A 14,072-nucleotide genomic window follows, 5' to 3' on the forward strand; every position below is an offset into this window, starting at 1 on the left:
GTGTGTGTGTGTGTGTGTGTATGTGTGTGCAGTGCGAACACACAGATACCTGTCGCAGAATTATTACTACAACCGCCATTATACTTATATCGTTATTATATGGTGGATAATTTTTATGTGAATGTGACGCGATCCACTTAAAAGATTAAATAGCGATGTTTATCGCCGTAATACGTTTGAACTAATTCCAATTATATCTAATAATTAGTCGTCACCTTAGGCACCAATGTCGAACGCAGTGCGTTTTCAAATATTTTTTATTTACCATTTTTTTTTACACTCTTATGTTAATTAATTAATTACTGCTGTCAGATAAATATAATTTTGTTATTTATTTAAAGTTGTAGACAATTGTAATAAATGTATAATTGTAAATTACAATTAGAAATTTATATTGTTTATAACAACAGAGATATTGCAATCGTCAATAAAAATTTTATTTTAACCACAATGAGTTTAATAAATCAGCAATTTTCACTGATACAACCATTCACCGATTTCACATTCATTATTTAGATTCAGAGCAGGCGAAAGTATATCGCCGATGGTTTAAATATATATTCAAATATAGTGAACGCACAATTGATCTACTACATCAACGCTCTAATAAATGACACAGTCCAGCGGTCGCGATCTCTCACTCGACCGTCTTAATTTTACACTCGTAACGAACTTTTTTCGGGACCGGTTCCGATGGTGGTCTCGCATAAATTCACGCGTGATGTAATAACTCCGTCGTGCAAAAAGACTGTTCGGAAACGTAGTTGCGTAGAAAAGAAAAATACATCTCACACAAACACGGAGCATCCAATTACGAATATCTCTTCGTTCGCGGCAGCGTGATTTTAATGGTCTTTCTACCGAACGCGGTGTATCACGAAATTGGAGCAAATCATTTGGACAATCTCTCTCTTTCTCTATCAAAGATTTCTGACAGATCTAGGTGATCGAGATAGATCGCCAACCGTGAAATTATCTCTTGCTTAATACACACAAATCGGTGTATAAATAAAGATTAGCTAAAAAAATTACTGCGTCTAATTGACAAAAAAATTTTCTCTCTAAAAAATTAACATAATCAATTTAATTAAATACATGATTACTTTGTAAACAATTGTGTTAAATTTAATAGATTTTCTGTTCATAATTTAATAATTATAAAAGAAACGTAGCAGTAATAATTTTACGCTTCCTAACTTGGGTTATATTATATAAAAAAGACGCCATAATATAGCAATAAAAATGGAAATATACATTATATATATATATACACTTGATGACAGTCAACGTAACAAAATTCAACTCACCATAATTGTTCCAATTACTCAAAACAACAACAATATCGGTCCGTGGCTCGTAGCACCGTGCGAGAAAAGAGAAGATCCTTCGGGCAATTTATTAATGGAAAAACAATACAAACGGGAAGAAAATTCAACAACGCGAGAATTGCCGGCAGATCAGAAAAAGAGAAAAAAAGGATCTCGATTATTGATACGGATCAATGATCGAGGATCCGCCGCCGCATGATCGGGGAACTGTCACTGACAGTAGTTCGGGAAACACTGACTGGTGTGGCGAACAAGCCTGCTGTCATTCTCTCTCTCTCTCTCTCTCTCTCTCTCTCTCTCTCTCTCTCTCTCGATCACTTGCTCTCTTTCATTTTCCCTCTCTCTAGATATATTGCTCTCTTAGTCTCTCTTTCTCTTTCTCCCTCCCCCTTGTCTTTTTTTTGCCAACCTCTCTCTTCTTGAACGGAGAGTACACTCTCTCTTCCTTGCACTCTCTGTACAATTTCGCAGCACACCTCTAGACGACGACAAAGATATCACAGCTACGACAAAAGCGGTGATAACGTCTACGACAAAAACATTGACACATATTAACGCTTTTGGTGTGACAACGATGGCAATTAAAGCCGCCTTTCATTTTGCGGATAGTAAATGGTAGTACACGCTATAACTGAAATCGATCGTGTAAGATAACGTCAGAAATCAGCATTGGACTTCGCCAGGGGGGGGATAATTATATATCGGTCGTGTTTACTATCCTAATTATTCTTGCTATCCATTTACATTACCATCTTTTTTTGGCAATCAAACAAAAAACACCGAGAAACTCGAGCTACTACGACTTTAATTTACAATCGGAACTAGACTGTACAAATTTTTCCCAGATAATTTATAGATTTGTTCAGTTCACTTGATTATTTGATGGCGAAGATTAGAATAATAACTTTTTAATGTTATAAGAATTTTAAGATTATTTTTTATTATACGTAAATGCGTTTCGTATAATACCAATCATAATAATCGGCACAATTTTTTAACGTGTCTTCGGATAATAAAATACTCATCATAAAAAGAACGTATAGATAGCATTGAATAAAACTTTTACATAATTGCGTAATTATTGAAAAAAATAAGTACATAATAACGATACATCAGTATTAATTAAATCTATTTCCCCTTTATATATTACATAAATGTACGTTAACATAATTATATTGTAAAATTCTGATAATTATATAGTGAAATATGTGACATTTCCGCGATTATTTAAGGCGCGATATCAATCAGTAAGAAAGCGGAACAAAAAACTAGATAATATGATAAAAAGTCGATGAACTTCGTCACTGTATGACACAAATGCATGTTAATGTAAAGCATAATGACTGCATAATACGACTGGTATAGACGTAATCGATCGGTTATTTGTGTTGCAACACTTGCAATATAATTGGGGAAATGTTCCAGTAAATAGTCGACAGTGATCGTGTGATTATTCTATATCGGTCGCGCATGATGCGATAGATAGGTAATCCATATGGTGCAGCATTTACCAGCGTAAATAATCTAAAAGTAATTCAGATTGATTTACTGCGATAAGAAGATTTCTAGCGGTGGATTCAAAACGTCGGACTATTTCAAACATATGACGAAAATCTCAATCAGTTTTATAAATTATCCGATTATTTATCCTTATCCTTCATCCTTTTCTCTGCGTTTTATCATTTTTTTAAGTAAAATAAACATTTATTTATTATTAATAAATTATGTAGTTCATAATATAACATATAATAAGACTGTAAAATTACAATATATAAGTAAATGCATCATATAAGGAAGAAAGCTATGCTTAATGAGTTTCCGTATAGGTTCTTGATTACTGATCCGCTTTGATCGTATCGTTCTAATTATCTATTCGAAAAATCCGGTCTAATTAAGATTTAAGTTTTTAGACTTCCGCTGAGAAAAGAAACCAGCAGCAAATCACTTTGAAAATAAGTACATTTCTTCCTAATGTCAATTTCGAAGACGCGATACAAATGCGTGCACGCTTTGCTAATGAACGATTCATTTTAAACATTTTAACACCATATTCGTGCTTCAAGTCTTTTTTCAAGATTTAACACTTATAATCATTCACGTCGGAACACATCTCAATCAAATGTGAAACATAAGTTGAGGATGCATATGTAATGTATTAAGCACAATGGTCTCTGCAAACAAATTACTGGAATTGGAAATTTATACTTTTCGTACAAAAATGTGTATTATATGTTTTTTTCATATTTTTTTCTTAGTTCGTGTTAAAGTGCAAGATGTATATAATACATCGAACATTTTTAATTACTATACATATATACGCTACAATTCTCGCGACTGTGAATGCTGCCTTCCTACGTTAAATCATTTTAATGTAAATTAATCGCACGTAACGACTCCTAGGAAGAGAGATCCTAATTCATGTCGCTGTCGTGGAGACACATGCCGTCTGTTGATTCTTAGATCTCGCTCGCTTTAAGAGGCGAAAGTGAGTAGAGCATCTTGCGATTCTCCTTTTGCGGGTCATGTTCGCTTTTCATTTCCTTTTTTTCTCCTTTTTCCTGACCATCTTCGCCATTTATGCCAGTGTAAGAATGTTAATACCTCGTTCGTATGAAAAAAAAAAAAAAAAAAAAAAATACCTTCGCTGTTCCTTTCTCTCCGCCGTCAGGCGATTCTAACGATCCGTAAGTATCTGCATAATTAACGTTATAGAGAAATATAAATTGCTCGGACAGCGCTCGCTTGCGCTGCAATTTGTCGAAATAATCGTTACCCCTTTTCCCCTCAAACCTCGGCGTTCGCGGTTATAATAAGCGCTACTATCGGGTTTCGAAAATTACTTCTCCGCAGGGGGGGGGGGTGGGGTGGGGTTTTATTTGTTATACGTTATATTCTTCTATGCTCCTTTCCGCGTGTCAATGCGGATTACCCAACACGCTAGCGACTGGAAACCCCTGATTTCATGTACCTGACGCGATTATGGTGCGCAACAAATTGGAGGCTTCTTCTATCGTTTAAATGAGATTTTATATAAGGTAATTTCGATAGACTCTTAAGAGACGGCCGAACGCAAACCGGGCAAAACATCGCGCGATACAAACGTATCAAGTGCCGTCTCTCTAAAGCCCATAACTCTCGGAACGTGGTTTTGTTCGTGGTTTCACGTAGCTCTCACTCACGCTGCAGGTTTTGCGCTATATGATACAAGAGTAGTTATAACACAATTTGTTTAAAATTACTTCGGATATTGTGTTACGAAATTGACACCAGCAACAACACGCTGTACCAGCGAACCTGAAGAAAAGTCAAATCGTCACAGCTCACCTTAAGACTCGATTAAAAATAACGTCTGAAAATAAGTTTTTCAAACATTTATACGTACGTGGATATCCGTTGTTTATTATTATCAATGAAAAGTTATATGTGTGGATTTTACTTAAATAATTCCAGTAAGAAACGAAACGGACTTTTCATAGAAAGCGTGTAGAATTTACCAAATCAAACTCCATGCGTTTACTAATTTATTCGTTCCAACTTTATTTTCGCAATATTACGTCATCACATTTTATCTTTCACATACATAAAAATGATCTCGATTTCTACAAATAATAATAAATGCATTCTCCATACAAAATTGTCTCACGAGTTAGTAATATCTTTGTAAATTGATGTATTATTGTTTTTGTATAACAGTAATAATTATCAAAATGTTACATGGTTTTGTATTTCACTGATTCGAATATAAAAATAGCAATATGATATAGAACACTTTGTTTTACTTATATGTACGTAAATAAGATATTAAAACGCGAAAAATTTTTAGCAATTGCGGGAATCTCATGCACGCGTCACGTATTAGTAGCTATATTTTGTTGAATATTTTGTTGTATCTTAAGCAGATTAATTAGAAACGGAAGCAGAGTGCAGTGATTTTCCAGAATTTCGCAGGCGTATCATGAATGTCAGTAGAAACGCCTAACAACTAGTCAGACGACAACGATCGGGGATAGAAGAGAAAAAGAAAAAGAGAACCGAAAATGCAACACGGTAGCGATTTTCGCCGCGCTTCAGACAATTAAATTGCAGATTCAATCGAGAACTTGTGTGAACGTTTTACAACGTGCACGTTCCTGAAACGAGTAACGAATGCAGAAAAACAGGATTTGGATTTCAATCGCTGGTCATGTTATATATTTTCGTAAGAAACTCGCGCAGAATTGCATACAAGAGTAATTATAATTATTATTACAATAATAACTGTATGTATTCGTACAATACGAATATATATATTTATGTAGACGTGTACAACATTAAGAATCAATTGCATTCATGCTGGTTGATCGGTGAATGGATGAAGTTTCACGAACGCGAGTGCATCGGCGAGTGAAATGTGCAGGGCGACGTCGCGCGGCATGCGGCACTCGATTCGACGCCGATCGATCCAGGCGGAAGTAGCTCATCTGACCAATTTTTCGACTTCCCTCCTCTTTCTTCTCATCTCTGCTTCCTCTTTACCGAATGACAAACCGTTTGAGTTTCACGCAAATTGTTAACGGCGCGCGATTGCCTCGATAAGATCGATTATGAGATATCGTTTTTTTTTTTTTTTTTTTTTTTCATTTTTTCTCTCCCTTATCTTTTACTTTTTCGTCGCATATATACCTTCTCTCGTCTATATCAAACGGCTTATCGATGGGGCACAGGCTTTGAGTTACCTCGGGGTATTCTTTACGAATAACGATTGTGCCTCGAATGGCACAATTAACGAAGGATAACGATATCTCATGGGACGACACGGATCGGGAACTGGCGAAGCCGCACGTCGCGCGATCGTAGAAACAGTCCTGGAGGAAACGGAACGGTCCGGCGACTAATTTGCTCGAGTTCGATCTTCGGAATCGACAGATTGACTGCTGGAATCGATCGTAGCCACGTCTTTATTTCGGGGGGGAGGGGGGGCGGGGCCGGTGGACGATCGCTTCGACGATCGAATGAATCTGCGAGTCGCGATCGAATCGCAGCGGACCGTCTACCGGCGGATCTCTTCCTCTTCCTCTTGCGTGCTCCTCCTCCTACACCACCGCTCCTCTTCACGATCGCTGCCTGAGATTTCTTTTGCCGCGGATGAACGACCGACTCCTCTCCTCCTTACGGTTTGTACGCCCGCTTCCTTCTTCTTCTGTTGCTCTTCCTCCGCTCTGGCCCCGATTACATGATTATGCACTTGCCTTTCTCGGCCCAGGGATTGTTCTTCTTGTCGGGCGCGTGTATCAGTGGGTCATTCCTCTCGTTCTCTTCCACGTACTCCCGCATCCTGCGAAGAAGAAGAATAAGGGGGTCAGTCCGCGCGCCGGTTTCGCGCAAGTGCTGAAATTGCAACCTAGCAACACATGCGTTTCTACTCCAGCGTAGCTTACCTAAGACTATGGCGCAATAAACATGCGATTGTGATTCGTTCTAGTGGAATTAATTCTTCATTACGCGACCCTTCGATCTCTTCGTAGGCGCATCTTTTATTTATTCATAACATACGTATAAGAGGATCGGACGATTAGACAAATCGTCGTTTTCAAATATAAAATATAAGTTTGAAAACTTTCGAGTATTGATCATGAAAATAATATAAATTATATAACACGTACTCCTCTCTCTCTTACTCCATCTTTCTAACAAGTATATTTAAAATACTTACAAGTCTCTAAAAATTATACCCATAAACCCAAAAATATTATTTTTTTATATTTTAGTTATTATCCCAACAAATTATCCCTGGTAGAAATGTATGCAGTTTTTCCTACAACAGTACCTTTCCAGTTTAATATGTCTAATACTGCATTCTCATTAGTTGTGTCAATATCGAGTAGGAAATGGACGAGAACCTGATAGAGTTTTATTCTATCCATTTTTTGGCTTGCTTATTAATCGATTTAATATATCCATTATTTGTTGTGCTTCTGTTCAGTAAACGAATTCAGATTTTACGCAACACTTTTGTATGCAATAACTGCAAACAAAGCGTTACATCCTAATTGGGGGATCCTAAGTAGTTTTCCTTCTCAGTTACTAAACAGAAGTTGTATAACTGCTCAAAAAAATGCATGCAAATTTCTACCAGGGATATATAATATATTACTTTTGCGTGTAGCTTCTCTAATAAAAGTATTTTTCATTTGGAGACAGGAATTAATGTACAGCAAATTATCGATATCACCCACATGTCTTTCGCTCACGATAGTGAATATTTCATTCTCGATATTAGGCGTTTTACGGTGAATGCCGGTGCGTTGCTCGAAACTTGCCGAAGGCTCGAACCCGGTGTTTTCCAGGATCTCCTGGAGAATGTCTCTCGCGAGACGTTCATGCACGCGCGATACGATTACATCCGATTTAGTAGTATCGCCGATAAGTTCGCGCCTCCGCGATGTAGAGCGGCCGATGCGAGCCGACCAGCCGGCCAATTTGCGTTCATTTTGCGAGGAAGTCGGTGAAAGGGACTCGGTTCTCGGTTCGCGCTCGCACGGCCGATTTTGCGTTCAAGGAGAGTCGCGCGCAAAAGCGGCAACGACAACGGCACCGAAGCTTTCGAACTTTGTTGCTACTAGACGCTCGCCAAGCGCAAAATGTCCGTGGAATTCCTTCCTGCGGGATACCAGAGCGCCGGTCGGCTACGTACGAGCGCATTTAACCCTTCACTGCGTTTTATTGCATATAAATGACGGCTGAAAAGCATGTTTAACATTGTCGCTTAAGCCTTCGCCGTCGGAGCATGTATGAGCAAATACGCGACATTTGTTTTGAGTGTCAGCTGCAGTGCTTACGCGCTTACGAATGGCGAGGTCAACGCACACTTTATAGCTATGTATATTTTTCAATATATTCCCGTAGAAACGATCCTCTTGATAGTATTAATTCGAATGAAATCGTAAATAAGTAAATATTTTGTGCAATGAAATGCGCTACACTTAATCGTGAAAAATATCTATATTCTTCGAAATTTTCACGAGAAAATATATATGGCAGAATAGAAGAAAGTTTAAATCTTAAAATTGAATTACAAAATGAAAAAGTAAAATGTATGTACAGTGAGAGCACAAAAAGTATTCGTACAAGGAAATTTGTTATGAAAAAAAGATTTATTTGTGGAAAATAAAAGTTAATTAGGATATTCATTTTATACAATGAATATATTCTGTTCTCATATAAACAAACGAGCTTGGCATGTATTCCTGATTTTAGAAGTTAAATTTCTCGTCTGTACAAATATTTTTTGAGCATTCAAACAATTTTTAATTTCCACTTATTTTTTGGATGATATATTTTGTATAATTAGCACACATCATTTTGGTATATATAATTTTGAGAAACATACAGTCTATTTTATTCTTTATGAATAAATTGTTAATTATCCAACAAGAAATAATCGTTAATTAAACGTCGAATCGACGTAAAATTGACGTGTTAAAATCATCGAATTTATATCGATTCGACATCAATTCGATGACTGATTTCTCGCTGTGGATAATATTTACTTTTTAAAAATAAAGTTTTTCTAAAAAATATTTTTTCTATACAAATACAAAATTTGTATTCATTGTATATATTCTTTTTGCTATTTTTTCCTACATCTATAAAGTATTATATAAACTGTATAATAAACAAAAGAATTTTTTTTTTGAAATTTTTAAAATGGCTAATTTGACTTAACAATACAAAATATAAATAAAAGATTATAAAACAATTTTCAATTCGCTTATGGTACGGGATAACAGTAATTTGAAGTTTAACATTACTCTTAAACGCTAATGAATTATTTCCTATTACACGTAGGATTGTTTTATAATCTTTTCTGACTAGCGTTTATTGTTTAATTTTATATTTTTATTTTTGACATCTTTATTTGGTGTGTACTGATGATGGTCAAATCTTAACCGAAACGTCTACGTTATTATATTATAATTTTCAATATATGACTTTCGCTTAAAACTAGATCTAGTGTTGTGGCTCCCTTTTTTATTTATATCTAATATTTTTTTTATATCATATTCCTGAATTCTTGACCATCATAACTACATAGCATAGATTTTATGTGACTAACAATAACCATATTTCGTGCTTGATCGGCATTGATTTATCACAGTTCGTGCGGGAATCGCGGACTTTCACTTATCAGAGTCCGTCGCGCAATTTTTAAGTGAGGGTGAACGACCTTCTCCGACACCCGTGTCGTAATGTAATAATAAATCGATTCACGTTTCTGCGACGTCTATTATTTAGCGACCGTCGTTTATATAATGAGCGGCCATCAGAAATCAGAGCGATTCCCGGAGTCGCGATGTCAAATGAGAGTCGTCGAGCGGATCAGTTGCAGAAATGAAATGAATGCGATTCTGTTCACTTCACGCTCGAATTCACGGTTTGTGTCTCACTTTCGTGTCTATCTTTATAGCCTGGCGGATGGAAGTCGCAATTCAATGCACGAAGATCGAGTGAAACTATCGGTTGACAAAAATACCAGGGATTTTCTAGTATTTCTAGTTTAACTAAGTATTCATGCGCTGTTGACATTATATTTATGTCACGAAATTTGAAAGGAAGCATGTGCCAGTTAATAAGATTAATTCTCTCGAGACCGATTGGCAAAAAGAGACAGAAGAAAGTTTAAATCTTGAAATTGAATTATAAAATGATGAAGTAAAATGTATATATATATCTTTTTTGATATTTTTTCCTACGTACACACTATAAAGTATTATTTCAATTGCAATTTATTTTATAAATTGGAAATTCTTGATAATTTATTTATTAACGATTATTAACGCCGCTACAAGTGCGGCGAGTAATGTGACTTCCACGGCGTATTGAAAGAACACGACCTACATTGTGTGCCGATGAATGCAACAGGCGTCGAGTTCAACCGAGTTTAAAGGAGGTCATCCTAAATTCAGGAACTGAGACGCAACGTCGGCACACATTGCCCCGCCCGCCGCCATCGTTGTCGGTTAACGTCGACATTTTGCGCACAGCAATTTCTATTGATCTCTTAATTAAACCGGAATTAGATCGTTACAGGGAGAAACTGTCCGTGGCGCATGGGCGCATCGTTAATGGACGATACGATTCGGCGGGCATGCGGGAAGTAGACACCGATCTTTTTGTTCCGGTGCGTGGTTCCGCTTGCGGAACGACGCGGAACCGCGGCGCGTTCAGATCGGCAACGGTCGTTTCTCGCGGCGGTTTTCGACTCTCGAGGCGAGTATCGTGCGCGAAAGCAAAAAAATTTCCGCGGTCTCGCGAGACTTCTCGAGCGGTGAAAGGCGGCGCGGCGGGGCATCCCCGCCGCGCGTCACTCCCTCCCCCCCCCTTTTTCTTCTCTTTCTTTTTATCCCTTACCGATCGACCTAATCTCGCGGTCCGATAATACGACGATACAATTTCCACGCCCGCTTCCTGATCCCTCCGTTCCCTTTCGTCTCGTGCGATATTGACGTAATATACCGGACCTTGCAAAACACCCGTGATGCAGGTGACCAGAGATGCTTTCAGCAAGTGGTTGATACTTTCGCTCATTTGCCATCGCATACAGGTATCGATACTTTTTAAGTATTGGTACTGCTAGTGATAATCGCAAGAGAAACGATGATCCGAAACAATATTACCCTGGTGAAAATTGCTTTTCAGAATTTTTTTCATATGTGATTTTAAAAAATTTCTATATATTTTTTTAGAACTTTCTCACATTTTTTATTTCTCAAAAAATGTACACCTTTTCTCAGAATTTTTCATTCATGTTAATTATGAAATATCATAAGATTAATATTTCTAAAATTGTTTGTAAAATATAATTTCTGATAAAATACGTTACAAATAAATGTGTTGTGTAAACCTGAAAAATTTAAAAATATTTTTTAAAAATTACAGGAGAAATTTCAAAATATTTCAGAATTCACTCAGATAAATTCTAAGAGAAGATGTGAACTTTCCGAATATTTCTGAATATTTTAAAAAAATGTTCCACTTCAAAAATTTTAAGGTAATTAATCAAAATAAACAGAAAGAAAAGTTTCTTTTTTAGCAAAGGCGAAGCACGTCTATAACGCATAAGTTTTCGTTTTACAAATTATTGTAATTATTTGCATATATAATACATACGATTTAAAATAAGTTGTCTACTAAGATGAAAAAATCAATTCGAGTGCAGTTGTTTTGTGCAATTTATAAAACGACAAGTACTTTTTCCGCATGGGCTTGTTATCTACAAAAGGTCGTTAACATCGCCATTAAATCGATTGGAACGTGAGTGAAATATTCGCAGAGCGTTTTGCGAGCATTTAATCTTGCAATAACTCAGCCGTGCTCGATCATTAGCGAGAGTGTGACATGCGAAGGATATAATTAACTGGAACTGGACCGACTGAAAACGGACGCGGGGATAATTTTCGCGTAAACTCTTTCCGCACGATCCCACTTAGAAGTGGCGAAATCGCGATGACATTACATCGAGAGACGATCGAAACGCAATTGGGGCCAGCTGTGGCACAATTAGATCATCGCCGATCATTGAGTCATCATAATCGCCGCGTCAGGTTTTGTACGGACTCTCGCTCTCTCATCGCGCTCGTACTCGCCGTACATAAATGCGCGTTCCCTGAAAGTAATCGTGCGCCGCAAAAACGCGATTAACGCGAACACGCACCGCCGTCCAAGGAGATCCTGTCCCTCCACGTAACACGGGGACGCTGTTCACGATTCAGCCTTCGCTGTCAGCTAACAATCCGCGCGACTGCACTTATAGGCGAGCGAGATGACTTATCTGGGAAAAGGCGCTGCGCTTCGAGGCAAGAAAAATCCGATCGGGAACACCGGAACACACCTACGCCGTAATCAGAAGCGTGCATTTTCATTTGCACGATCGCAGTTTTTAACACGTAGCAAAAACTCCGTTCCACATTTCGCTCATATATAGGACTTTCCAAGTTACACCGATCAATTCCTGAAACGATAATGGATAATTCCCTTTTTAAACAAATTAATCAATTTCGAGACAAATTTAAAAATCATGACTTTAATGTGTAAAATGCTCTGCTAATTAGCTGTCTCATGTTCTTTTTTAAGATTATAATTAATAAAATATTTTTTTCACTTCCATATTAGAGAAGCTAGAATAGAATTTCATCTATTTTCTTTTTTCTTTTTCTGTTATATTTCGAAAAAAAAACCTGCTTGTAGGTAATTATGGTTAGTAAATACAAATAAAAAAACCATTAGTTTCTGTAATTTTTAACAATGTTATCCTTCAACTGTAGGAGATACAGTTGAACCTTGAACGATAACAACCTGCGTGATTACGTTTATGCGCGAGCCAATTCATCTGAAAAGGCATTCTATGATCACGCACCAGCGAAAATTACATCCATTACGTCCATTATTAAAGAACTAGAAAGTCACGGCTGTTACCGTTAAATAGCCTTCGCATTATTTACTTTGTACATAGAGAATACCTGAAGTACTCAAAGAGACTTGTCACGAATAGACACGCCCGTGAAGTAAAAATTAAATGCACGATCTCGAGATCACAGACATAATAATGTTCTTGTATATTGGATGTTATTTAAGTTGTATTAAAAATATTTAGTAATTATTCAGAGATCAAAATATACAAAAAATGTGTGAAAAAAAAAAGGAAGTATCTTATATGTCTAACGTAATAATGATCTACAAATTAAATACTATAAATATATGGAACAAGTACTTGTAAAAACATATATTATTGAATAATATAAAATAATAAATGAAAAATAAACCCAAGTACTTACTTTTTTTATCTTAGTTGCATGTAGTAACAAACAAGTGCGAGATGAATTGTTCGTTTCGTTTAAATAAAGCGAAGATTTAAAAATAATAGAAGCTAGCTTTTCGGACTTTCTTAAATAAAATTAAATAATAATGAAATATCTTCCCAATGCATTTAAATACAGCTCATGAAACTTTAAATAAAAAATGACAGAACTGTTCAACATCTACAGTATAAAACATTATTGAATATTAATATAAAAAGCAACTGTGTTAAATATAAAAAGACAACTGCATTAAATCAAATTTATATGTAACATATGTATATACAAACAATTTCTTAATAAATAAATATAATGGTGGAAAATTTAGAAAATTAATTTAAGACTTGAAATATAATATAATGGTAATGAAAATCTCAAGGATATCACAACGGAAAGTAATAAATTTTTCATCTCTGAAGAAAGAACTCTTCAAAGATTTACCTATGTGAATCTACAATCGACGGAAATTGCGAGGCATTTTCTAGGGCATCTGTGTGCGAGGGTGGGCAGTCTTCTCAAATCTACAGACGTGTGTAAATGATACGTAAGCGGGGAGGGGAAAACGACGGACAATTAGCAAATACAGGAAAGAGCGATAACGACAACGACGATGATGAGGATAATGATTCGACTGATGCCGCGATGGACTTACGCCGCGATGCTCTTCGACAGGGGCCACCGTTCCATGGACGCCTGGTACTTCATATTCTCGATCTGCTTCTTCAGTGCGTCCTTGTCCATGGTGGCGAGTACACTGGGATCCATGGTTACAGCCGCACCCCCCTTGTCGCAAATCGGGAACGGGATGGCGCGTGCGCCTACAGGAAAATCAATAAGGATGGCTTGAGAGTAGCTATCGGACGCTACGTTCGTAACGCGGACGATGGCTCTCGTCGGGGTTGAGAGGAAA

At 36.8% G+C, this 14,072-nt stretch overlaps 2 protein-coding genes across 2 annotated transcripts in view; both read right to left on the bottom strand.

Annotated features, from left to right (window-relative positions):
* LOC108751748 (probable chitinase 3) overlaps window positions 1–1,576 on the bottom strand; it is a 30,093-nt gene extending 28,517 nt beyond the window's left edge. Inside the window, exon 1 of the mRNA XM_018492136.1 lies at window positions 1,308–1,576. Within this exon, the coding sequence (XP_018347638.1) occupies window positions 1,308–1,310 (3 nt within the window). The 5' untranslated portion in view covers window positions 1,311–1,576. The remainder of the gene's footprint in view (window positions 1–1,307) is intronic.
* A 4,346-nt stretch (window positions 1,577–5,922) lies between these two features.
* LOC108751776 (guanine nucleotide-binding protein subunit gamma-e) lies at window positions 5,923–13,980 on the bottom strand. Its single transcript, XM_018492180.1, has 2 exons — window positions 13,815–13,980; window positions 5,923–6,642 (listed from the first exon to the last, which is right to left on the bottom strand). Exons 1-2 carry the CDS (start codon window positions 13,925–13,927, stop codon window positions 6,537–6,539), a joined length of 219 nt encoding a protein of 72 aa, XP_018347682.1. The 5' UTR covers window positions 13,928–13,980; the 3' UTR covers window positions 5,923–6,536.
* Between the last annotated feature and the right edge of the window lie 92 nt (window positions 13,981–14,072).

The sequence above is a fragment of the Trachymyrmex septentrionalis genome, unplaced genomic scaffold (genome assembly GCF_001594115.1).
Source record: "Trachymyrmex septentrionalis isolate Tsep2-gDNA-1 unplaced genomic scaffold, Tsep1.0 scaffold51, whole genome shotgun sequence".
NCBI classification, from domain to species: domain Eukaryota; kingdom Metazoa; phylum Arthropoda; class Insecta; order Hymenoptera; family Formicidae; genus Trachymyrmex; species Trachymyrmex septentrionalis.

What these genes read in the sequence shown, in the direction of transcription:
- LOC108751776 (XM_018492180.1), bottom strand. Translation starts at nt 13,927, where the DNA reads ATGGATCCCAGTGTACTCGCCACCATGGACAAGGACGCACTGAAGAAG. An exon ending in CTGTCGAAGAGCATCGCGGC is followed by an intron (nt 6,643 to 13,814) that starts GTAAGTCCATCG and finishes TCTTCTTCGCAG; the next exon opens with GATGCGGGAGTACGTGGAAG.